The sequence below is a fragment of the Ailuropoda melanoleuca genome, chromosome 8 (genome assembly GCF_002007445.2).
Source record: "Ailuropoda melanoleuca isolate Jingjing chromosome 8, ASM200744v2, whole genome shotgun sequence".
NCBI lineage: Eukaryota > Metazoa > Chordata > Mammalia > Carnivora > Ursidae > Ailuropoda > Ailuropoda melanoleuca.
In genome coordinates, this window is record NC_048225.1 from 1275137 (window position 1) to 1300974 (window position 25838).

Genomic DNA, 25838 nt, shown 5'->3' on the forward strand with positions numbered 1-25838 from the left:
CTTAACATTTAAATCTCACTTACTCAGGGATGCCTTCCCTGATCTTTGAGTCCAGATGAGGTTGCTTTGCTGTGTGTTTTCATTACTTTTCTTATACATACTTATTAATGCTTAATTGTATATTTGACTAATACCAATTTCCCCCCACTGGATAGTAATGTTCATGGAACATGGGATCCATGTCTACTTTTGTTCATCATTTTATTCCTAGTGCCTCTTATGGAGCCTGGCCCATAATAGATCTATCATATATATATATTATTTATTTTTTTTTAAAGATTTTATTTATTTGACAGAGAGAGCCAGCCAGCGAGAGAGGAAACGCAAGCAGGGGGAGTGGGAGAGGAAGAAGCAGGCTCCCAGCGGAGAAGCCTGATGTGGGGCTCGATCCCAGAACACCGGGATCACGCCCTGAGCCGAAGGCAGACCCTTAACGACTGAGCCACCCAGGCGCCCCATCATATATATTTTTGATGATTGATTACATATGATTTAGTTTCAAGTTGTCAGTTTCTTAGGAGAAATTCTTTTTAGTAGCTTTTTTTTTTTTAAGATTTTATTTATTTATTTGACAGAGAGACAGCCATTGAGAGAGGGGAACAGGCAGGGGAAGTGGGAGAGGAAGAAGCAGGCTCCCAGCGGAGGAGCCTGACGTGGGGCTTGATCACAGGACTCTGGGATCACGCCCTGAGCCGAAGGCAGACGCTTAACGACTGAGCCACCCAGGCGCCCCTAGTAGCTTTTTTTTATGTAACAAGTACATGTTCAAAATGAACATTTTTCCCTCAGGTTTGGTTTTTTTTTTTTTTTTTTTTTTTTTTGGAGATANGGATATAAATACATGAATCAACAAATGAATAAAATAATATATTTGAATGAGTGAATAAAATAATGAACATATCATCAGATGACTTGGAAAGTATACTTGTTTCTTTTAAAGAAATATTGGACTTAAAGATCACAACGTAAACATGCTCAGATTTTTTTTAAGTGTTACTTTGTTTAAGGTTGTGTCTTCCACTGAAGAAATCAATGGCTTTAATTTTATATGTTTGGGATAGAACAACTGTTACAGAATGAGAACAGAACTATGGTTATGTACTATAAATCACATACAAACATGTTTCTTTTCTATTAGATCAAGAAGGCTTTAGAACTGTATGAACAATTACGCCAAAGAATGGGAGTAGTCATTGTTGGTCCGAGTGGTGCTGGGAAGTCTACTCTGTGGAGGATGTTAAGGGCAGCGCTGTGCAGAATTGGCAGAGTGGTCAAACAGTATACCATGAATCCCAAAGCTATGCCTCGACGTCAGCTGTTAGGCCATATTGACATGGATACAAGGGAATGGTCTGATGGCGTTTTGACAAATAGCGCTCGCCAAGTGGTCCGAGAACCTCAAGGTTGGTCTGTGTTCTGTGACTCTTTGCTTTCCTTAGTACTTTTTAGAGGATGACAGAACTTGTCTCTAACACTGTCCTCGTTAAAGTCTCGCACATGAGTATAACCTGCCTTGTAAATGATGTACCTCGACCATTTACTTCAGAGGGGCCCAAGACGTGCTGTCATGTTGATCTAGACTGTATAGGAACTTCTGTTCCCATAGAAACTCGGAGTCCTTGGGGTGAGTTGTAATTCACAACTAGATTAATTTACTGAAGAAATAGAAAATCTTTGCTGGGTTGGTATCTTAGTGCCTCACAAGAAGATGACAAGTTTTATTTGGGGTTAAAATTGGTGTATATGTGTAGGAACACTTTTAACTCATGAGTTGGAATATAGTGTTTTGAATAATTTTGAAAATTTAAGTTGTAAAACAGTGGACTTCTTGCTGTCAATTTTTTGGTTTGGTGTTTAAAGGGATTATTGGCCAGAATCTGAGAAGACTTCCTACTTTGTATTAGGTTATAATTACAAGTTGTTTTTCTAAGCTAATGAGGGAAGGGTTTAAAACTGAGAAATTGGAAGAGATTTTCCGTGTAGGTTTTCATTTTCACTGTGGTTAGTAATATCACACTAAGTAAAAACCAAATAGTGCCTGTATTGATTTGTCACACTTTTATGGGTGATAGTTTTCTTTTTGAATTGTCTCAAAGATCTAAGTACACTTGAAAGCACTCTCATCTTCGGAAGGATGGATTTAGAAAAGGGTTTGTCTCTGAAAAGACTTGTGTACACAGCACTGCTTCTCCCCTTTGAAGTCAGCTTTTTATTTATCAGAGAAATTTGATGGTGAATTGTGTATTTCTCAAGTAGGATGCTAAAAATGGGTTTCCTGTATATTTTCTACAAGAGATGCTACATTCTTATGACGTGGTAGAAGACCAAGGTGTGGAGAATATCTCACACGGTCGCGGGACTGGAATGGCCCAGTCTTGCACACCACCTTCTCCTCTAGTGAGATCCCAGTGCTGTGTGTTTGCGGACAGGTAGAGCGTTACCGCACGGCAGCGCGTGGGGCTCTGGCCAGCGGAGCCAGGCCTGCCTGTGAGTCCTCGAGCACAGCCGTAGTGCAGAGTCACAGGGAGAATCTGTGCTCGTTCTCTGTTAGCTCTTCGTGATGTAAAATAACACATAGTGCAAATGACTTCTGGAGCAGAGGAGGGGATTATTTTATTCCTTAGTTTTAGTTGTTGTCACTGCACATATTTTTGTTTTACCTCCACTTTGCTGTTTTGAAAACAGATGTCAGCTCATGGATAATATGTGATGGTGATATTGACCCTGAATGGATAGAGTCCCTGAATTCCGTTCTGGATGACAACCGGCTCCTCACCATGCCCAGCGGAGAAAGGATTCAGTTCGGCCCAAATGTCCACTTTGTATTTGAAACTCATGATTTAAGTTGTGCCTCGCCAGCCACCGTATCTAGGATGGGGATGATCTTTCTTAGGTAAAGCACCGGAGCACTTGCCCACACGATGTCGAATATCCTTCAGTCATCGGTTGGTTTCGTGCAGAGTGGAGTAAGCGTGTGAATGATGCGTCAATATGCATTTCCTCGTTTTACTGACCTCTGGTAGGGTTCACTTCATTCAGAGAGTGATTTCATTGCAGTTAAATTGTTTCAGTGTTTATTAACAGTCATTAAGGATTTTGTTTGTTTGCTCCAGTGAGACAGCAAGTATTTCATTGTTTCTTTTTTTCTTACTTTTGTTTAAATTTATGAGGACAAGGAAGTGAGCAAGCTGATTGTGAGCTAGAGGCAAATAATCCAAAGCTAAGTAGCCATATTTTAATCATAGAATCTTAGATTCGTAGAATTTTAGGGCCAGCCTAGGATTGGCAGGTCCTGTGTGGTGACCCTTCAGTGTACAAATTGGAAACCTCTTGACTTAATGTTTACTTACTTCCTCAGTGTATTTGGAAGAGGCTTCAGGGTCAAAATGAAGAATAAACTGATTTTAGGTATCATGTGTAATACTCCTGTGCCGGAACATAGACATTGCACCCGATTTCATTTTCCAAAATGAGTAATTAGAAAGCTTTCTTTTGCTTTTTGAATTGCCGCTTTAGAATTTGATACTTATGGGTCTGTATCAGTGCCTTGCCCTACTCTTTTAGCACCATTTGAAGCGTTTTTGGTGTTGCGTGACATGATAATGTTACCAAGTTGGTTCAGATGATTTCTGAAATTAGTTACTTTTTTGATAGTATTTTAGGGAACACTTTTATTAAGTAGTCATGAATTCCAATTACATTTTTTAGGTATTATTAAGAAACATGCCATGGTGTTTGTAACTTTTGTGGCTGCATTTCACACAATATCTCTACTTGTTCAACATATTCTTATAATCTTGTGAGAACAATGGGATAAAAGGGAAGTTTATAACTACATGTTGAAATCTTTATTGAATGCCTATTATGTATGTGACTTTAACTCAGGAGTTTTAGGAGAGACAGAGCAGGAAAGGGGGAAAACTAACACAGAGGGCTTCTCTTTGTGGAGCATCCCTTCAAGCAGAGGAGATGAAATAAATGGAACAGTTATATCGCAAGGTAGACTATAAGTGTGGCATAAATGGTACGTTTAGCAGCAAGAAAGACCATGCATTGCTGCACGGGATTTAAAAATTGTGGGTGGACCAGCTATCGTTAGTGAGAGGCATGATGGATTTGTCTGACTGTACATAAAATACAGATACGTGGTGACATTTTGGCTGCTTTTGATTAGCTTGTACCTAGGTTTTAGGTCTCATTCGTTTCTTCAGTAGACATTTGTTGAGCACTGGCTATGTTATAGGCCAAATGAGGACCTTTTAATAGTGAAAGAGAATGCTGTTAATTATGCTGGGACAGTAAACCAGGGCCATCCTGGACAAAGCAGGATGCGTCATTGCCATCGGCATTGGGGAGGCACCACGGACGACAAAGTCTTTATTCTGCAGGGGCTCCAAGTCTTTCTTTGCTGACTTGAGCTGTGCGGTTGTAACTTACACACTTACCTTTGATCATCCCATTTTTCTTTTCCTTTTTAGCCTGGATAGAAATGTGAGAGGAGAAATTCAAGGGCTCAGTAGTTACTAGTGTTGCTACAAAGCAGTGGTAGAGAATAGGCAGGAGCAGAGGGGGAGGGGCAAAGGGAGAGCGAGAAGCAGACTCAGATGTGGGGCTCAGACACGGGGCTTGATCCCAGGACCCTGGGATTGTGACCTGAGTCAAAGGCAGACGCTTAACCAACTGAGCCACCTAGGCCTCCCTGACAATGTCTTCCTAAGTAATTTCTTACATGCTTATTAATCTGTTTCAGTGATGAAGAGACAGATGTTAATTCTCTGATAAAATCTTGGTTGAAGAATCAGCCTCCTAATTATAGGAATAATCTTGAAAACTGGATTGGAGATTACTTTGAAAAGGCTCTACAGTGGGTTCTAAAGCAGGTAAGTTAGCCATTATATTTCGTAATTAATCATTTAGGCCAGAAGTACAGTGATTAAGAGTGTTGCTTAGAAATAGCGGCCTTTTAGTGGATCTCAGCCAGAATCTCGGGGCAGAGTGAGGAGTAGGTGTCTTCACTGCTGTCCTGCTCTTTGTCTTGGCTTAACTTTTTATTAACGTGTCTTAAAACACTTCAGTTTTCTCACCTACAGTATCTTGCACTGCTTACCTAAAAATCTTGAATAGTGGAATCTGCCGTTGTTTACTAGCGAAACCATGTTACTGTCACATTTCACTATCAGTAAATGCCTACGTATATTTCATGCTAAAAACAATGTCAAGTAATACTAAAGTAGAAAAGGGCAAGTTATTTACAATATTATTAAGAACTGTTTATCCAAAACATTATCGAGCATCTAATATACATGTAAGCATAGCACTGGACAAGACTTAGAGGTGGACAGGACAGTCTCTTTCCTTGGGAGGGGTTTGCCTAATGGAGAAAAAAGAGATGTGAAAAGGTCATCAAAATGGAATGAGGAGAGTATTGCTGTCTTCCAGGAGAGTTATAAGGTGATCACACTTAATTTTGAATTGGAAGCGTGGACAGAAGTTTCACGTGGACAGCAGACAGTGGAGGGCTTTTATAGGGTCTGCATGATTTTTCAGCTATTTCTGGTTTTTGTGTCATTGCTTTTAAGGGAAACGTAAACATCTAAAAATAGAGAAAATAAATAGCAGTGGAAGTACTTTTGGAAAGTATCCGATTGCTAATCTGAACCTGATTTAGTGGTTACTACTCGGGGATTGAATAAGATTTACTGAGAAATGGAGATCTCACCTTTTTCCTTTCCTGCCTGTAAGGATAAGAGATGAGGGGTAGGGATTGGTGAGGAGGGGGAGGTGAATGACAGAGGTTTCCCTGGAGGCTTAGGCGACGAAGCACTCCCACCCGCCTGAGGAGCTGTCTCCTCCTTTCTGTTGTAACTGCATGCATTCGGCTCGAAGTACCTTGAGGGCAAGGAGCATGCTTTAGTGTATCCACAGACCCACGTGTGTAGCGGAGACACACATGGATGAGCATATATGTGCTTTAGTAAATACCTGCTGCCTCTGTCCTCGCTGCTTTTCAGGGGATATGTCGTGATTTCGGTAACATGAAGTATACGGAGCCAATGCGCTCCTGTACAAGTTCCTTGAGCTCATCTACCTGGATGCTGTTAATGTTACAAAGAGAAAGATAACACCAGGTGGCGTATACTCATATACAGGAGTTTCGGAGTGTAGGCATGAGGACAGGATAGGATGATGAAGCCATAGAGTGGATATATCAAAGATTCAGTTAGAAAATAAACTGATTCTGTTTTGAGGTCAGGTCCCTGTGATTGTTTGAAATTTTTTTTATGTGTTGAGGCTTCCTTCTTTCTTATTTTGTACTTTGTTCACTGTGTTCAGATTCTGAGAGATACACCATAATGGGTACTCTAACCAAATGCTGATTTTATTTATAACTAGAGCTTTGCTTTCTTGTATCAGTTTAGCAAATCAGATGGTATAGAAGAAAATGCGAGAGTTTCCTTTATCTTGGCTTTAAATCCTAGAACTCTTAGCATGGCTTAAGCAGCAGGATTTCTACTCATCTCCTCCCTTTTTCCTGTTCTTCCTGCCATTTCTACAACCCTCTAAAAATACTTTTTTTTAATGCAGAGTCATTTTTTAAAAAAATGTAAACTGGGTCATTTTACTCTCTTCTTTAAAAACATTTAAAAGTAGTGAAGATAAAAGTTGCATTCCTTACCATGGCCTATGCCATCTGCATGCTCTGGTCCTTGCCTTCCTCTCATTTCTGAACTATCCCAGTGGCTTACCTTTGCCTGTGCTGTATTCTCTGCATGCCACACAGATCTCATTCTTCTGATGCTAGCTGAACTGTCACCCTTTTCAAGGAGGCGAGCTCTGCATCTGAGTTACTCAGAGTACTCTGTTCTGCTTCTCTAGTTGTTACTGGGACTTGTTGACTGCCTCCTCTATGAGACTGGAGTCACAGACATGGAAGTTTCTGTTTAGTTCACTTCCCCCCCCCCCCCCCCCCCCCCCCCGCTTCCCCCACTTAGCACCACAGGGACACGCGAATGATGCATGAATGGTTCTCTGTAAACACTTGGAGGTGGGATGAGTGAGAACCTTTTTCCCTTTTCGGCCCCCTGGCAAGTTGCATAGGGGCTCCAGAGGTTCACAGATTGAAATCATCTACACCACTGCAACCCAGAAGTTTCATTTTGAATTGTGCGTAGAGAGCCACTCCAGATGGTTTTTTGTGTTGTCTCCTTTTACCGGCCATACTTCTCCACTGTCCTCTAGCTTCCTTTTTGTCAGCAGGAGGAAATAGGGGACTGTTCTTGTTAGACGAGTGCTCAGTGATGTACTCTTTCTTTTATTTTCTTCAAGCTTGGGAAGTAAACAAACCACATATCTGGTTAAGAACTGTAGCACTTACCGCTAGAAATGCACAATTGCGTTTTAATGACCCCTTTTTATTTTCAAAGTTTATACGTATACACTGAAATGTAAACTTTCTACATCTTGAGTAAGAGGGATACATTTAACGTTCATATTTGAAAAGATATGTGAGTGTAAATTCGTGTTTCTGTGTTTATCGATTGCTGTTTGTTTTTTGTCTGTACCATGGATTTTAATCAACAGAATGACTATGTGGTTGAAACAAGTTTGGTTGGGACTGTGATGAATGGTCTGTCACATCTATGTGGATCCCAAAATCATGACCAGTTTATTATTAATCTCATACGGGGACTTGGCGGAAATCTGAACATGAAATCACGTCTGGAATTCACCAAAGAGGTGATGTATATTTAAAACCTATATTCAATCAACATTTTTAATTTTCGTGGACTCTTAATTGCCAAAATACAGTGATTTGTAACTGTAAGGCATAGAACCTTTTAATTTTGAAATTATGCATTCAATAGAAGAGTTACACACTTGAATTTATGTACTTTCTCCTTTGAACTAGTCGATGGTATTTTATGATATTAAAATGTTATAAAATAATGTTTTAATAGGCTGTAGGGTGGACCATATCTTTTTTGTTAGACATTTTTGAAACTAACCAACCATGTGAATGTATATAATTATTCATTTTTAATTTTAGAATAATACATATTTTTAATCATTTGTTTAACCAGAATGGTTTTAGCAGTTAGGAATGCTAGGATGGATTAATCATTATCAACGTTTTCTTTACTAAATGTAAAGGTATATTTAAACCTAGTTGTTTATAAAACTGAATTGTATATATTAAAGGATATCATCCTATTGGCTTCTGTTGAAAACACTGAACACGCATTTCTCTGGGTTGGCTCCAACATCATGCTTGTGCATTTGTATCATGCTGTTTCTTTGGTGCCATCATTTGCTGCTTTCTCTGTGCTGCTCCCCTTTCCATGTCCGACGTGGTGTCCCTGTTGCCAGATGCTTCTCATTACCCCTCGATGCCAGATGGTATGTTGCCTTTGAGCAGACGTTCTCATGCACAGTTCAGAGGCAAGGTGTTGAAGATTAGCTTCGGGTGAACTCTCTGATTTCTATCCGTGCAGATAGCAAGTTTTCAGTGTCAGCGAGAAGGACAGCAGCTTGGGAGCGGTCCTGGTACCACCATAATGGGTGCGACTCGGTTCCTACACTGTGAAATCAGTGGTTCAGGGTTCATTCAGACTCACTCAGAGTTGAATGTATTTATACCCTGGTGTATGTGCAGACTAGATGACTTTTATTTTCTTAAATAATCATTTAGAGAATAATACTGGACAGAGCATGTGGCTTTAATTATAGAAGATATTTAGTCGGTTTAGTGTAGGAGAATTTTCTTTTGAACTAAGATGACTGACTTCGGGACGTTGACTTTGAAGAACTAAAATTTCTTATACTCTTGTTTGGAGTATGTGAAAACCTATCACAACTTTTTCCTCTGCAGGTTTTTAATTGGGCACGACAATCTCCTCCAGACCCTCACAAACCAATGGACACCTACTATGACTCGAGTAGAGGACGATTAGCATCTTACGTGCTGAAGAAGCCAGAAAATTTGACAGCCGATGATTTTAGTAATGGCCAAACTCTCCCCGTCATTCAGATTCCTGACATGCAGAGAGGCCTGGATTATTTCAAACCGTGGTTAAATTCGGATACTAAACAGCCATTTATTCTTGTAGGACCAGAAGGATGTGGCAAGGGGTAAGAGCAGAAAATTCTTGGTAGAGGTACATGGTGTGGATTTGGACTCTTCTTTTTAATTTAACAGCTCTGTTAACCTTTCTTTGGGTTAAAGTAGCAATTACATTTTCATGAAGGACTCTTTCCATTGTCACCACTTGTAAAAATGATATGACTATAGAGAACTAAAGAGGAGACTATGTCTTTTTTTTCCCTGCCAGGTTATGTGTTTTCTAATGGAAAGAGAACAGCCTGATAAGATACCCTTCAAAAGAAAACATGCGTACAATCCCAGCAAAATCTGAATACCTTAGATACGCTCACAAGTTATTACCTGCTTTAGGTATAAAAAATGCATCTTGAAGTTAGCTCTCTATTTAAAAATAACTTTTATATCAGTGTAATTCAGCCTATTTATAGTGCCTGCTGAGTGTAGATTTTGGAAATAAAGGAGAGATGATTATTAGTTTCATATTTTTAGCAATAATTTAAAAATCCTATAAAAGCATAGTAAGTTTTTTTAAACTTGGAGTACTTAATGTCTTAAAATCTTTCCATCAACTGTGGGGAAGCGGTATCTTTTATATGAACATTATCAAGTTAAATTATTTCTGTAAACTTTGATATTTTTTTTTTTTTTTGCTGAATGACTCCCAAGAGTGCCTTAAAATATAAATTTATTTTTTTATTTTGTAAAAATTAAAAAGCTACCTATTAAGCCATGTTTACCACTTTCCCCTTAAACAACATATTACTTAATTTAGAAACATTTATAGAAGTTTATGTTGACTGTACACAGTACTTAATGGGCTGTATTTTTGAAGTCCGACATCCTCCATGTCTCGCAGGATGCTGCTCAGGTATGCCTTCGCCCAGCTGCGGTCCACCCAGACCGCTACGGTCCACTGCAGCGCGCAGACCACGTCTCGGCACGTCCTGCAGAAGCTGAGCCAGACCTGCATGGTGATCAGTACCAACACCGGTCGCGTGTACAGACCCAAGGACTGTGAGAGACTTGTTCTGTACTTGAAAGACATTAACCTGCCCAAGCTCGACAAATGGGGCACCAGCACGCTGGTTGCTTTCCTGCAGCAGGTGAGCCTTAATCCTTGAGGTGTTAGGATGTAACGGGAAACAGAGAATCTGCTTTTCTCCTCAGGGTCAGTTTTATCCAGCCTGTGTTGTGGACATTAAACTCCCAAAGCTTGTAGTAGTCTGGTTCCAGGGCTACTTTCTTTTTTTTTCTTTGCTTGCTTGCTTGCTTGCTTTTTTTCTTTTTTTTTTTTAGAGATTTGATTTTTAAGTAATTTCTACACCCTGCCTGGGGCTCGAACTCACAACCCCAAGATCAAAGTCCCACGTTCTACTGACGGAGCCAGCCAAGCACCCCTACAAGGCTCCCTTCTTTGACCTTCTTCCCCGTAGAAGTTAGCATTACAGCAAGATGATATATGACAGGAAAAGTAAAAATAACCTTTGCCCTATACTTAGTTCCTGTCCTTTATTTCTAGAATGGGGGGAAAGCAGAAACTGGAGGGGATGTGGGATATGGTGAAATTTTTGCTTCATTTTTCTAGGGATGGATTTTTCAGAGAGCAGGTAGACTTCCTTGGTCGTGGCCCCTTTCAGGCTTCCTTAGCTCAGTATTCTTTCTCTTTGCTGTGTAAAGGCGAAGGTCAGAGACCATACATTCTGTCTGTGTGCAAGACTTTACTTCTTTATGTGGTTTGCATCACATTAGAAACGCTACATTCTGAATTAGAGTTTATTATGTTTATATGGGTCCGGATTTAGCTTTGCTATGTAACTGTAGAATATAAGACATTTATAAAGAAAACCAAAATAGTTTCCTTATATTTTTCTTAATTTCTTTCACTTTTTTTTCCTAATTGTTGTTAGATTTATACTGTCATCTGGTTTTTAATGTTTATTAGAGAGAAAAGCACTTTAAAAATGATGATAATTCAGCTAACATTAGTTGAATGTGGATTCTTGAGGAGTATTGTCTTTCAGTGTTACAAGAATTTAACGTATATTTCAATCTTAAATTTTTGAGTTAGGTTGAGGATGATTGCATTTGGAAACAATTGAGTTTTATGCAAAAATGTTTTATATCACTACTAGAAAATTCTAAGCCTAAAACATTTAACATACATTTATTTTCAAAAAGGTATTGACATATCAAGGATTTTATGATGAAAATTTGGAATGGGTTGGTTTAGAGAATATTCAAATTGTGGCTTCTATGTCAGCTGGAGGAAGACTGGGAAGACATAAGCTGACCACCAGATTTACTTCCATTGTTCGTCTTTGTGCTGTGGAGTATGTATCATAGCGTTCTTTTTTTTTAATTTGGGGAGATGTCTTCTATATTTAAATTTTATTAAAGGTATCCATTAATGATATTTCTTTAAAATGAAGGCTACAGAAATAGTCAGACTTGAGTTCTGGTATTTTTCCCCTGCCCTTCCTAAATTTTAGGTGGCAATTTAGGGTGACAAAGGTGTTAACCAGTGCTTCTTAAATGTTAGAAATAAAACACAACTGTTTTGTATGATCTCTGTTCTAAAATGTCAGTATCAGGAACCTGAATGATGGATTTTAGGTTTACATATGGGTTTCATAAAACAAAAATACTATCAAATTTTACGAAGGCAAATGAGAACTTAAACAGGCACAGGTGGAGGCGGGTCAGGTGTGTGGGTGACATCGTTAATCCTGATGCGTGCATTGGTCCCTGCGGTCCTAACTGTTGGGAGGACTTGCAAATTTTATGGATATGGTGCTTGTCCTCTGTTCCGCTTTGCCTTACAAAGTCTTGTTTTGATTCTTTCATGCTAATTGCACCCAACTGTTAACATTGTACTTTCAGAAATGTTATTGCTACCAATTACGCTGTATTGAAATTGATTTTGGTTTGAGAGAAGCAGGTTGATTTCATGTGTTGTATTAGTTCTACTTTTACAGCTCTGAGGTGCATCACTGCTTTATTGGAAGGCTTTATTTAAAATACTTTTTCTTAAGCAAAATTTGCCTTTTGGTCCTTTCTAAAAATCAGTGGTTTCCAAACAATCATGTTTTTAAGTAGCTTCATTGGAAACTTCTATTAGGGCCCTCAGTATTTGAGAGCAGATAAGTAGGGGTCAGAATAGGGACCTGGAGCCTGGCTTTAGTCCCCGGATAAACTGGGGGGGGGTGGTATCCGGACCTCAGAGCAGCACAGCTGGAACACTGCTGCAAATGAACATGAACGTAATAATCTAGAGCATTGTTTTTTCAGCTGTTTTCTTATGTGCCCTTTTTCAGTTACCCAGAAAGAGAGCAATTACAGACAATTTATGGAGCGTATTTGGAACCGGTTCTCCAGAAAAATCTGAAGAATCACTCTATTTGGGGCTCTTCATCAAAAATCTATCTTTTAGCGGGATCTATGGTCCAAGTGTATGAACAGGTATAAACTCACTGAGAGGTGTCTGTCTTTCTTGTTGCCTGTGAGAAAATGCCTCAAGTCCCCTCCTTGGTGAAGTGGGACGGTGCTGGAAAACAGGCAGTAAGGACACAGAACACAGGTATTCAGTACCTTCTTTTCTAGTGCCAGTCCTAGGGCTGCAGAGATGACTGTCTGTTTTCTGGAAGCTGACAGGCCTGTCAGGAGCTATTACCGCGGCGTGATGAGCAGTGTAACAGTGATGGTGTGCACGAGCTCCAGAGATAGCGTAGACGAGGGGGTAAGCAACTCTGCTCCCTGGTGGTTGTGAAGAGGAGGTGAAATGTCATCTGAGTCTTTCTTTTTTAAGATTCATTTATTTCTTAGAGAGAGAGACTGTGCACCATGGTGGGGGGAGGAGCAGAGGGGAGAGACACAGAGACAGCGCAGTGGAGAGGGGCAGCGAGAGGAGGAGAGAAAGAATCCCAAGCAGACTGCACTGTCAGAACAGAGCCCAACGTGGGCCTTGATCTCATGACCCTGAGATGACGACCTGAGTGGAATTCAAGATTTGGATGCTCAACTGACTGAGCCACCCAGGTGCCCCGAAATGTGATCTGAGTTTTGAAAAATTAATAGAACTGCCCAGAGTGGCTGGAGATGGAAGAAGATCTTCCTAGGTAAAGGGAATAGCACGTGAAAATGAGGGAAGTGTTTGTGGAAGATGCTTCTTGCCGGTTTGGAGTAGCAGCGAGGCAAGAGAAGTTAGAAAGCATTGATTACTTTCCAAATTAATTCAGAAGTTAAGTGATGAAGGCCAGAATGAGAGCAATGGTCCTGTCCGTGGAGAGGAAGGCACAGGCTCTTACTGGTTCTATATCAAGGAGTAGCTTGGATTCGTTAGAAATTCACTGACTCTTTGAACACAAGATAGCTCTGTGGCTCCTACCACTAGGAAACATGTCTTTCCTAGACCTGTGAGCGCCTTGGAATTGCAACCACTGTTCATAAAGCTTAGTTTCACCTTCCTTGAATTTTTTTGCTCAGCAGGGCTTTTAGCCTTTTATTTTTTTTCTTGGACACTGTTTGGCAGTTTGAAGCCTTTGAATAACCCCTCTTAGATAATGTTATTAAATGGGTAAAATATAATGTATGAGATAACTAAGGAAATCAGTTCTATTGAAATACAGTTTCTACTCAGTAGTAGAAATTGTACATTCCTGTGAGTCTGTGCTGACTGAAAAATTTATAGCGTTATATATTTGGAAATAGTTTATTTTCTTTTTCAGGTGCGGGCCAAATTTACAGTCGATGATCATAGTCACTATTTCTTTACTCCTTGTGTCCTTACCCAGTGGGTTCTTGGCTTATTCAGATACGATTTAGAAGGAGGTGAGTTTTGGTTTCTTGATTTCAAATTGCTTCTCTTTGTTCGAAACAGTACAGTGTATCTGTGTGTGTGTGTGTGTGTGTGTGTGTTCTGAACTATTTATTACCGTCACTGTTCAGATTTGATTTGGGGAAAAATCAAGTCATTATTCATGCTCAATTTGCTTTTTGGAATTAATATTTTTATTGAACAACTAAACAACTTATCAACTTAATAACACATTGAATTTTACCTTTTTTCCCTTTTCTTGTGTTTATCTGACACCAACCTGACGGTATGCCGATTTTTATTCTCTATTTCTTTCTGGTATTACGTTGAAATAGACCATCTGCAGGTCGTTTGTATTTTATTACAACTAAAGAAAATGTTGTCTTTTTTAGGAACCTCAAATCATCCACTAGATTATGTATTAGAGATCGTGGCTTATGAAGCACAACGCTTATTTCGTGATAAAATTGTTGGTGCAAAGGAGCTTCATCTCTTTGACAGCATTTTAGCATCCGTGTTTCAAGGAGATTGGGGCTCAGATGTATTAGACAATATGGCAGGTAATGTAGTTACGGAGTCTATGTAATATATGCCTGTTATGAGAATTGTAAACTACTTTTTCTTGCTAATAGCATGATTTCATATTTCTGTGCAAATAAAAAGTTTGGGTAATTTTAATGTTGCTTTTACTGTAAGGGGCTGCTTTTTCCTTTTTTGCTAGATTTCTAAATGAATATAAATAAAATATAGTGACAATAACTGTTTTCTTGGATTCAGGCCATAGTGTTTTATATTTGCAATTCAAAATTATGTTTCCTGAGGGATTTTTGCTAAGAAAGGTTTTATTTAAAGCCGAGTGTGTATGAAACTTGAAGATCATTGGGAAAAATCCATATTTGATTATAATTCTTGCTTAAGAGTAAATCACGTCACCAGCACAGAACTTCTTATGTGCTCTTGTCTCTAGCTTCGCACGCTGTTGGGATAAAGCACAGCCTTGCTCCCCCAGAGCAGCCGTGTTGTATTTGCAGCTGTTACCACTTAACACCCAGCTTGCGCTCTGAAGCTGCTCTGGGGGTAGCGCGCGTAATGTGAAAACCGTCATGGCAAAAGGACTGTTGACACAAGACCGTAACGTGGACGCATTTGTTAACAACTGCTTTCGAGCTACAAAATGGGTTTCTGTTCTGTTAGACTGTAACACTGGTCTTCACCGATACTTCATACAGTACGTTCTGTCTGGGTCTGCCAGATTTGATACCGGCCTCAGGGTCTTACCTGCACAGGCCAGAGGGGGTTTTGAAGATGAGGAAGATGTTGAGGTTGACCGGAGTTTTCTAGGCGTGGCTTGAGTTTCAGAATCAGGAAGTGAGTTGGAGAAGCTGAGGCAGGATGAAATGTGGAGAGAGCCCTGGTCATAGCTCAGAGTTGGCTGATTCTGAGTGAGGGTTTGCCAGTGTGGCTTGTAGCTCTCCTTGCCTAGAGCGGACAGGTTTTGTCCCTTAAATGGTGCCATCTTTCTCAGGCTGAGAATTGCCTGAATGGTATCTCTCCATGCAAAGAAAGTAGCATATTCTTTGGGCATTAGATTGTGTCAGTGTCTTATTGGGTATCTGAATTCTCTAGAATTTGTTATCTTTCACGGTCGTCTTTGTATGACTCAATAAATAATACATGCTTTTTTCCCCCTCACCGTTTTACTTTTCAAGGAAAGGTGCATTTTTTAAAAATACAGGCCTGATAAATGTCATATCTGGGAAAATAGAATTTTCACATAGTGGAATATTAATCTATTAAGAAAAATGTAATCTTGGAAGACTTGGAAATAAGCTAGATACATTCTTGTGCTCAAGAAAGATGTAGTCCAGTGGCACATATTGTGGTAACTATTGTTAGTGTGTTTAGATGCCACGAAAATTTGTGCAAGTAGATGGTTAAACTGGTAATTATAACTTTTCTGAATATATTTGGGATAAATGCTAGATAGTAGGTGTGTTGTTGTCAAAAAAAATTTTTTTTTTGAGGGAGTTACTTTGAAACCTTGAAATAAAGAAATTAATTTTTTATTTTGTGATAATTGCACATTAACATACAATTGCAAGAATTTCATAGAGTATGTGTAGCTTTCACTTGGTTTCTCCCGATGGTAACACGTGGCCAAGTTATGGTAGAGCATCACGGCCAGGGTCCTGGCACTGCTGCAGCTGACACACAGAATACCAGCACACACGTCCATCCTCTGCCCTTCTGCAGCCATAGTCACTCCTCTGGAGACCGCCGGGCTGTTCTCTGTGTTTTGCCATTTCAAGGACCTTATTTTCACTCAGTAATTCTCTGGACATGCACACAGGTTGCTGTGAGTTTAGTAGTTTGCTCCTTTTTACTGATGAGGTATTCAGATGTGGTACCATTTCTTGAACCATTTGCTTGTTGAAGGGCATCTGGGTTATTTTCAGTTTTTGACTTAGGAAGAAAGCTGCTCTAATAAGAAGTTCATGTAGAGATGTTTGTGTGAACCTTCATGTTTGTGTTTTTGGGATAAAAGCTCAGGAGTGCTGTGGCAGGGGTGCATGGCGCTTTTGTGCTTGGTTTGCAAAACACCCTGCCCTGCTCTTTTCCAGAATGGTTGTATCATTTAACATCCCTGTCAGCGATATGTGAGTAATCCAGGTGCTCCACATACTTGCTGACACTTGCTGTTGTCACCCTGTTTCATTTTAGCCTCTCTGATAAGTGCGTATGGGTACATCATTGTGGTTTTAATTTGCATTCTGCCAACAGCGAATGACCTTGAGCATCTTTTCCTGTGCTCACCTGCGGTCTCTAAACCCTTTGAAGTGAGGTATCTCTTTGTGCGTGCTGTTCATTTTCTAATTGGATGGTTTATCTTTTTTTATTATTGAGTTTTGAGAGTTCTTTATATATTATGGATACTAGTTTTTGGTTAAATACAAGGTTTGCAAACATACTCTCCTCTCTTTTGCTTGTCTTTTCATCTTTTTAATAGGGTCTCCCACAGCCAAATACTTTAATTTTATCAAGTACAGCTTAGTAATTTTTTTTTTAATTCTTTTGGTGTCAAGTTTAAGAACTCTATCTAGTCCTAGTTCTTGAAGATTTTCTCGTGCGTTTTTTTCCTAAAAGTTTTATGTTTTAAGTAGTGGTCCACTTTGAGTTACTGCCTATATGAAGAGTGAGGCCTTGGGTCACTTTCTTTGCTGATGGATGTCCACTTGCTCCAGTGCCGTTTATTCAAAAGGCAACTTTTATTCAAAAGGAACTTTTCTTTCTTGAGTCACTTTGCACTTTGTCGGAATAGTGGTGTGAACATATTTCTCGGTTGTTTGTCTTGTTGCATCAATTACATGTCTGTCCTCCCACCAATACCACCTGTTTTCATAACTTTAGCTGTAGAAGTCTTGAAATTGGATAGACTGACTTCTGCTGTCTTCTTCTTTACAGTTGTTTTAGCTATTTAAGTTCCTTTGCCTTTCTATATTTTAGAATGATCTTATCTACAAATAATGTTGCTAAGCTTTGGCTAGGAATTGCATTAACTCTGTATATTGGTTTGGGGAGGATTGACATGCTCATTATGTGGAGTCTTCCAGTCCATGAACATGATATGTCTGTCTATTTAGATATTCTTTGCTTTCTTTCATCAGTGTGGTGTAGTTTTCAGCATGGAAGTCCTGTACATATTTTGTTAGTTAAGGAACTAAGATTTAAAATTTTTTGAGCGCCATAGAGAGGGTGTCTTCCAGGATGACTGTATTACGTGAGGAAGAGGGGAAGGGCATTCCCGTCAAGATGAGAACAGATGCGTAGACTCACAGGCTTGGGGAAGCTGGAGCGTACAGTGGAGTGCAGAAGGGGACAGGAGAAGCAAGAGGTCAGGGGAGCCAGACTGCACAGGGCCTCAGTGGAGGGTTTGGCTGTTCTTCCTTAGACAGTGGGAAGCTCTGTGGGGCATGTGAGCAGTATGGCTCTGAGTGATTCTTGTCCTGTGCTCCTGCGGGATCACTAGTGAGGTTGTAGCTGGAGGGGCAGAGATGTGTCACAGGGACACAAGCTGGGAGGCTCCTGCAGCCGTTGAGGTGAGACCTGATGACAGGTGAAGACAATGAGTTCAGTTGTCTGCGTGTTTCAATGTTTGCAGGCTTTTTAAGTGTCTTTTGGGAAATCTGCACAAAGTTTATCAGCAGTCATGTGTGTCTTACCACTTCTCTCCAATAGAAGTATGGTGCTTAAACACACGTGTGCAATGAATGAGCATTATATATGTTCATTATGTCTGTGACCAGTTGGAAGTCTGGGTGAATACGTTTTGGTATATTAGTAGTCATTAATTTAATCCACAGAATAAGGTTAAATAAATCCAAGGGGAGTGTTTAGGATTAAGGAATAATGGACTGAATTTAGAATTTAGATCCCAGGGGATATAAGAGGAGAAGAGATGAGCAGAAAACTGAGGAGTAGTGGTTGTGGCTTGTTGAGTATGGTCCTACCAATCTAAGGAAAAAAGCTTTGAAACCACAGCAGGTCATGATGGGGGCAGTGACTACGGGGATTTGGACTTGGTGGTTATGGCGACATTGTTCCCAAGTAAGAGTTTGAGTATAGAGATTTCTGCAGAGAGGATAGTATAGGAAAAGCAGTATGTGAGGGAAAGAAGAATGTGAAGGAGCTGGGGTCCAGGGGAACTAAAGCTGTCTTTGAGCGAGCTCATGTGACAAGGGACACTTTAGGGAGCAGTCTCCCAAACGGATTGGGAGGAAAAGGTTCAGCAGAACGGTTAACGATTTTCCTCATATGGTCACAGGGATGCTGCTGTAGATAAAATAAGGGATTTTGTTTTCTAAATAAGTTTAGTTGATTTTTCCTTTTTATAGAATAAGGGCTCTTGATGGTATTTATAAATCTGGGTTCTTTCTCCAGGAGGGTTTTGAGTTTGTTTTAGTTGCCAATTTTATTTGGAGATTGTGGAGAAAGGGAGGGAAGTAGGGAGAAAGAGAGCAAAAGGGAGAGGAGTGGGGAGCACTAGGAGGGGGACACTTTATTTGGGGAAGGAGAGGTAGGGGTCAGAGATGGAGTGGGGACACATCAATTACTCCTCAGGGACAGTTTGACCTCGCAGTGTGAGGTCTTTGTATCTTAGCTGACCTCGTTATCTCACCAGGCACACTGTAGAGTAATTTACTTTCACGCTTCTGGGGATGATCTTATTTGGGCAAATTAACTGAAAAAGAGTTTAGTGAGCAATGTATTTCCTGATGTTGCCATTACAAATAACGCATATAGAACCAAAAATACCTTTCATTTCTGCAGACAGTTTCTATGTTACATGGGGAGCCCGACACAGCTCAGGAACAAGGGCGGCCCCAGGACAGCCACTGCCTCCCCATGGAAAACCACTCGGAAAACTGAATTCTGCAGATCTCAAGGATGTTATTAGAAAGGTATAATCTGGGGGAAACTGGGGGGCTCAGTCGTTAAGCGTCTGCCTTCAGCTCAGGTCATGATCCCAGGGTCCTGGGATCGAGTCCCGCGTCGGGCTCCCTGCTTAGTGGGGAGTCCGCTTTTCTGTCTTCCCCACTTGCCCCCCCCATTTGTGTGTGTGATCGCACACGCTCTCTCAATCTTTCAAATAAACAGATAAATAGATCTTAGAAAGGTATAATTTGAATCATGAATTTGAGTTGGGATTTGGTTATGATTGTAGTCATTTAAGCAATATTTGCTGTGAGCTTTTTGAGGCAAAGTTACGCAACAGGCAGATGGTTCTTGTGGAATACAGTTGGTTTCGGTAGATCTAATAAATGCTCATGTACTCACACTGAAGTGGGTAAGATGGCCAAGGTACATGTTGGCAGAATGTATCTGACGTTGGAATTACTAAGGAGGTTTAGTTAATTGGACCGTCATCTTACAGCAGTGGTGTCCAAGTTCATCGAGCATTAGAATCACTTTGAGGAGGCAGGCAGGAAACACGCTGCCTCCTGGGGCCCAGCCTGAGGACTTCTCATTCCACATTCCTCATGGACTCCTGGGTGATGTTGCTGCTGCTGGTACACTGGAACTGGGCCGCAGTGTCCTAGAGACGTGTTTTGTTCTTTCTTTGTTGTGAAATTACAATAAAGAAGGAGAAAGTGTTATACATGGTGATTTAAAATTAATACTTGCTTTGGAAGTGAGTGCAGATTTTATATCAGGAGCAATTCATGCTGTGCATGGGTGGATATTGCCAAGTTTGGGTATGTCGGAAGTTGTGAAGTCTGGTGTCCTTCACGCTGCCTCCACACGTTCCTGGTGGGGCAGCCTGCACGTGGGCTTTGGATTCAGTCCACAACAAGAAGTGCACAACAAGAGTTCACGAGATGATTTTTTATGGTCTGCGCACACTGACGTGATTTGAAACAACTAGTAAAATTTGAGAGTTTTTCGAGTTTTTGTAATTAACCTGCTATGTCTCACTACGTTTTACTCATTGTAACAGTGGTGTCGGCAGGTGTCTGATTACTGGGAGCTCTTGAACTTGTTTGGTATCACACACGATTTTTCGTAGAAGGGCTAGATTCCTGGGTAGGCTGTGGAGCGTGAGAGGACACACTGCCACTTAACCCTCTTTCCAGAGTGCGTCAAAAATATGAACCTTACTCAAGACAACATTTTTGTTCTGTAATGGGGCATATGTTAATTATAACATATTCTTTGTGGTTTTTTAAAAAGGGCCTTATTCATTATGGACGAGATAACCAGAATTTAGATATTTTACTTTTCCAAGAAGTGCTGGAGTATATGTCTCGGATCGACAGAGTACTGAGCTTCCCCGGAGGTTCCCTCCTCCTGGCAGGACGCAGTGGCGTGGGCCGGCGGACCATCACCTCCCTGGTCAGTCATATGCATGGAGCCGTGCTGTTTTCTCCAAAGATTTCCAGAGGGTATGAACTGAAGCAGTTCAAAAATGATCTCAAACACGTGAGTTACTCACATCTTTGCTTTGTTTGGTTTTAAATCACAACTACTTGTTACTCTAAAAGCCTTCAGAGACCATTATGTCTCTGACATATGTCATAGTCTTCAATTTTGATGGTGATTTTCCCCATGAATATTAGAAAATTCTATTTTTATGTACAAATAGGAAGAAGATTCTTACTAGGATTTCTAGCTCTCAGGGACCCTGGACTAGGAGAGGTTAGGTGGACATAGAAGATAACGGGAGAATTTATATAGGATACATGTGGGTATATTTAAACATGATTGTCTGTCTTAGCTGTGAAATCATGTGAACATTTCCCCCACCTGTTTGTTCGTGGACTGGATTTACTTTCCAAACTATATGGCTGAAGTTTGGTTTTTACCTTTGATTACAAAGAAAGAGAGAAAAAGGAGAAAAGACAGACGTTATTTGCATAGGGAGTGGAGGTTGTCACCTGGCCACACCTGTAGTCGGTGCGAAGACCTCTGCTGGCGTGTCTAGGTGCTGCATCTCGCGGGGGTGGAAGCCCGGCAGGTGGTTTTGCTTCTTGAGGATTACCAGTTCGTGCATGCTGCGTTCCTGGAGATGATCAACAGCCTTCTGTCTTCAGGCAAGTGTATGATTCCCAGTCAAAGAAAAGTAAAATGTAAAAATCATTCAAGTAATGTTACCTTGTGTACAGTTGCCTTTCAGAGTATGTGTGGTATGGGTTTTACTGAGGGGGTGGGGTAAACACACTTGGAGCTGGAGAATTGAGAAAGCCCATTTTTATAAAATCAGGAGATTGAAGAATTACCTAAACATGATTATTGTTCTTTTAAAAAAGATTTTATTTATTTATTTGAAAGGGGGAGAGAGAGAGCATGAGCAAGGGGAGTGGGAGATACAGAGAGAGAAGCAGACTCCTGCTGAGAGGAGAGCTTGGTGCGGGGCTCAGTCCCAGGACCCCAGGATCATGACCTGAGCTGAAGGCAGACACTTAACCAACTGAGCCACCCAGGGCCCCCCGGAAATGATGATTAGCATTGGTGAATGTCTGGAAAAACTGGCCCTCTCATATACTTTTGTCGGGACCGTAATCTGTTACAGTCTTTTGAGAAAATTATCAGCCAGTATTGTTTAAAAAAATGTGCTGTACCCTTTAATATAGCCCCTCTACATTAGTATGCAGGACAATACATAGCATGATTTATAATAGAAAATGTGACGGAACCTCACTGTCCGTCGTTAGTGGAATGGTTGAATAATGGCCTTAACATGGATATGTAAATACACCATATTCTCAATATCCGAGGTCCATGTTTCCCAGATCAAGGTATGCCCTTGTCTCTTGAGTCACCTGACTGTTTTCATGGTTTCCTGGAGAGGATACCTGCAATTTCCTATATGTCTTCCTTTTCTGAAGACTTTGTGACATTTATTCGAATCTCTTTATGAGTTTTCACTGTTAGAATTGGTAGGAGGTAGCTTAGTTTTAAACTTGGACCAAGGTATTTTGTTATTCAAGTACAAAGTAAACCTTGTTAAAAGCTAGTTTCCATGATGTACCTGTTGGACCCAGTTTTTAGTAAATGCTTGTTTTGCGTTGTGTTAGGTGGGCTCTGAAATGAAATAGTCTTTTCTTTAGAATGTCACAGCGCTGGTTGAAGAATACATGTAATTTAGAATACGAAGTGTCTACACTTTCGTGTTCATGTGGCTGCAGGCCGGGACTCTGGTTAGGCAGTCGGCAGGTCCATCTCTGGCCTGAGGCCCGTAGGGGCCGAGCTATAGCGGGGCTGCTGGGGCTAGGGACCCACTCACTGGGCCACCTCTGCACGTGTGCGGTGTGTGTCCCTGCACACTGCTTCGGTCGTCACTAGGTGGAGGCCTGTTGCTTGTGGCTGAGAGAAACTGGTCCAGCAGAGAGACCGCTTTTGTTTTGATTTTCGTTTTGTTTTGTGAAAGCAAACATCCACATAAGCATTAATGCAGTAATTATTGTTTTTATCTTAAGATAAATTAGTCTTTATTATCAAGTTATAACTGCAAAAATCACAAGTTAAATTTTACTAACATTTTTAGCAAAAAAGTATTTGACAAATACTCCCAGAGAAAACAGGCCTTTGTCTCTTTTTCCTATTTCAAATTCTTATTTGCTATAGTGGATAGTATGTACATAGAGCTAGGTTTCGTTGATAAATTTAAGGAAGCGAAAGTGTCTTGTTATGGCTGAAATTGAGAGAAAGATATAGAGCAGATTTGTGTGTGCATGTGTTTGGGTAAGTACAAGCTTGGCGGACAGGGAGTGGTCTGGCGCCTCTGGGTCGGGCCTGAGCAAAAGAAGGGATGAGGCTCTGATGGACCCTGTGTGAATGCACTGCCTTGGATGTGTAGCAAAAGGATTTTCACATCATCTTACTGTTTCTTGCAAATTTTAAATCTATTGGTTTAATAAATGTTTATAAAACACCTGTTATGTGCCAGGCCCAGTTCTAAACACTGGACTTATAGTGGTGAATAAGACATAGTTCAACCCCACTATCAATACTTGTGGTCTCAATCCAGTATGATTTGCCTTTAATCATTCTGTTGTCTTGTAGCAGGCCCTGGACTAGTTCTGATTTCTAGTACAGATTCACTCATTCACTCGTTCATTAATTCATTCATCTAATAAATATTTACATTCCAGATACTTTGCTAAGGATGTTCTAGGGTTAATATTGAACATGATCAAGTATTTGTCCTTTGGGAATTCAGAATCTAATTGAGCAGGAAAGTAGAATACTTCATTCATGGTTATGTGATATGAGACATGCTGAACAGTGATGTGTTTAGATGTGGGAAAGATAAAGAGTGCTTTTCCCCGGCACCCGGGAAGTCAGCACAGCAGTGTCTCCTAGAACACATGGAAATTTTGGGGGGAAGGTAAAGGACAAGGAAGACTGTGTATAAAATCCAGGAAGAGGGAGTATTTCATTATGTTTACGGGACACAAAGAAGGTCGTTGAGGCTAGAATACAAGGTCTTGTATGGGAGGGGTGGAGGAGAACCCGCAAAGGCAGGTGGACAGCTAGATGATCCACTGTCTGGACAGCTTGCTCAGGAGTTTGAGTTTTGTCAAATGAAGGTGACAGAGGTAGATTTGTGAGTAATAGACAGGTGATAGGGTTGTATATTTTTGGATACAGCCTGAATAAGAGCAGACTGATACAAAAGTGGAACAAGTATCATGGATGTAAAATGTGTTTAAATTGGGGGTAATACAGCTAAAATTCACGAGAAGTGCCTGTTCCATAGGTGAAGTTCCTGGACTCTATACCCTTGAAGAATTAGAGCCTTTGCTGTTGCCTCTCAAAGATGAGGCTTCGCAGGATGGTTTTTTCGGACCAGTCTTCAATTACTTCACATACAGTAAGTGACTGTATTGAATTCATCAGTTCAAACTCTGGTTCATGTGAAATAAATAGTATTTAATTTGCCATATTTTCTCATTAGGTTACAAAGGTATTTTAAGTCTTGGGTCTATTTAGTAATTTATACTTTCTTTTTTATGGTGCTTTTAGAAAAGCTATCCTATAGTAAAAGCATGTTAGCAAAATTTTAGAAAAGGGAAAGATGAAAGTGTTTTAATCTTCCTGGGAATATTTACTTCACTGCTTTTGTTTCTGTGTGGTAAAACTGGTGTTTAGAACCCTTCTGTCTTAGAAAATTATTGAGCTGTTTAGGTTTTGCCAGACTCTCTAGTTTTTTCTAGCTCAGCAGCTTTCTCTGACGACAGAAGCAGTTTGATGTGACTGCAGATATCTCATATGGAAGAAGTTGGTATAAGGCACTAATAATACCACCCAGACACTACTACACTTAGCTCCTTTCTGTCCCTAAAGGAACATTTATTATTGAAACAGAGAAACTGGTTAAAGAGCTACCATCCCCTCCCTCTCTTTCAAGTTCACAAGGAAACTACAACGCCTCTGAGAAACAGATCATCCCAGTGCTATTCGAAACAGTTTCAGAACATGGAAAATGAAGCAGTTTCCAAATTTCTTTTCATAAAGGGAAAATAATATTGATACAGAAACAGGAAAAATATATTTCTCCTAAAAGAAAATTGGAGACCAATTTGCTTGTGAATATTGAAACCAAAATCTTTGAAAGAAAAATTGTCAAGTAGAATCTAGTATCACATTTGAAAAGTAACAAAAAACAGCAATATGTTATATACACTTGTCTTCTTCCTGAATTCCTTCTGGATCTTTTCTCTTAGCTTGCAGACACACAGAGAAGTATTTTTTAAAATAAAATCTTAACTGTAGTATTGTTTAATGGCTCCTACCCTTTCATTTTAGAAAATTTTAAACTCATTAAAGCAGGCTGCATATAGATTTCCCCAAATATTATTGTTGTAATGGCCATGATAATTTTCATATTTTTTTTTTTTTTAGGAATTCAGCAAAACTTGCATATTGTCTTGATAATGGACTCTGCAAATTTAAACTTCATAATAAACTGTGAGAGTAATCCAGCTTTGCATAAGAAATGCCAAGTGTTGTGGATGGAGGGCTGGTCAGATAGCAGCATGAGGAAGGTAAGTTCAACATTGAAGTATGGAAATGAAAAATAGCATATTTTCTTTTTGAAGTTACAGATTTTCCTGACTTTGCTTTGGTGTTTGTTATATTACCTTGATTGTGACGCTGAACATACATGTTTGCAAACCTCTCTCTTTTCTTTATGCTTTTGTATGACATTGTAGTCAAGTGTAGAACTCCATGTTGAAGATTATGTTCCTGAGGACTACAGGGGTACTTACCGCACTTTAAAAATTGTATTCATTTCGTTAGCTAGCCTGTGATAAAAATGTCACAGCAGTAATTTTAGCCATTTTTTAAAATTTATTTTTTATTTTATATTATATTTTATATTATATTTTTAATATTTTATTATATATTATATTTTTATTTTAT

The 25838-nt window shown here is 40.0% G+C and overlaps 1 protein-coding gene across 1 annotated transcript in view; it reads left to right on the top strand.

The window, feature by feature from the left end:
* The window catches only part of DYNC2H1 (dynein cytoplasmic 2 heavy chain 1), a 292248-nt gene that overhangs the window by 58760 nt on the left and 207650 nt on the right, over positions 1 to 25838 (top strand). The window contains 15 exon segments of the mRNA XM_034665650.1: positions 1139 to 1403; positions 2686 to 2893; positions 4751 to 4880; positions 7582 to 7737; positions 8870 to 9129; positions 9957 to 10203; positions 11279 to 11430; positions 12415 to 12559; positions 13825 to 13927; positions 14306 to 14473; positions 19242 to 19372; positions 20643 to 20891; positions 21394 to 21502; positions 24172 to 24285; positions 25317 to 25459. Of these exon segments, the coding sequence (XP_034521541.1) occupies positions 1139 to 1403; positions 2686 to 2893; positions 4751 to 4880; positions 7582 to 7737; positions 8870 to 9129; positions 9957 to 10203; positions 11279 to 11430; positions 12415 to 12559; positions 13825 to 13927; positions 14306 to 14473; positions 19242 to 19372; positions 20643 to 20891; positions 21394 to 21502; positions 24172 to 24285; positions 25317 to 25459 (2580 nt within the window).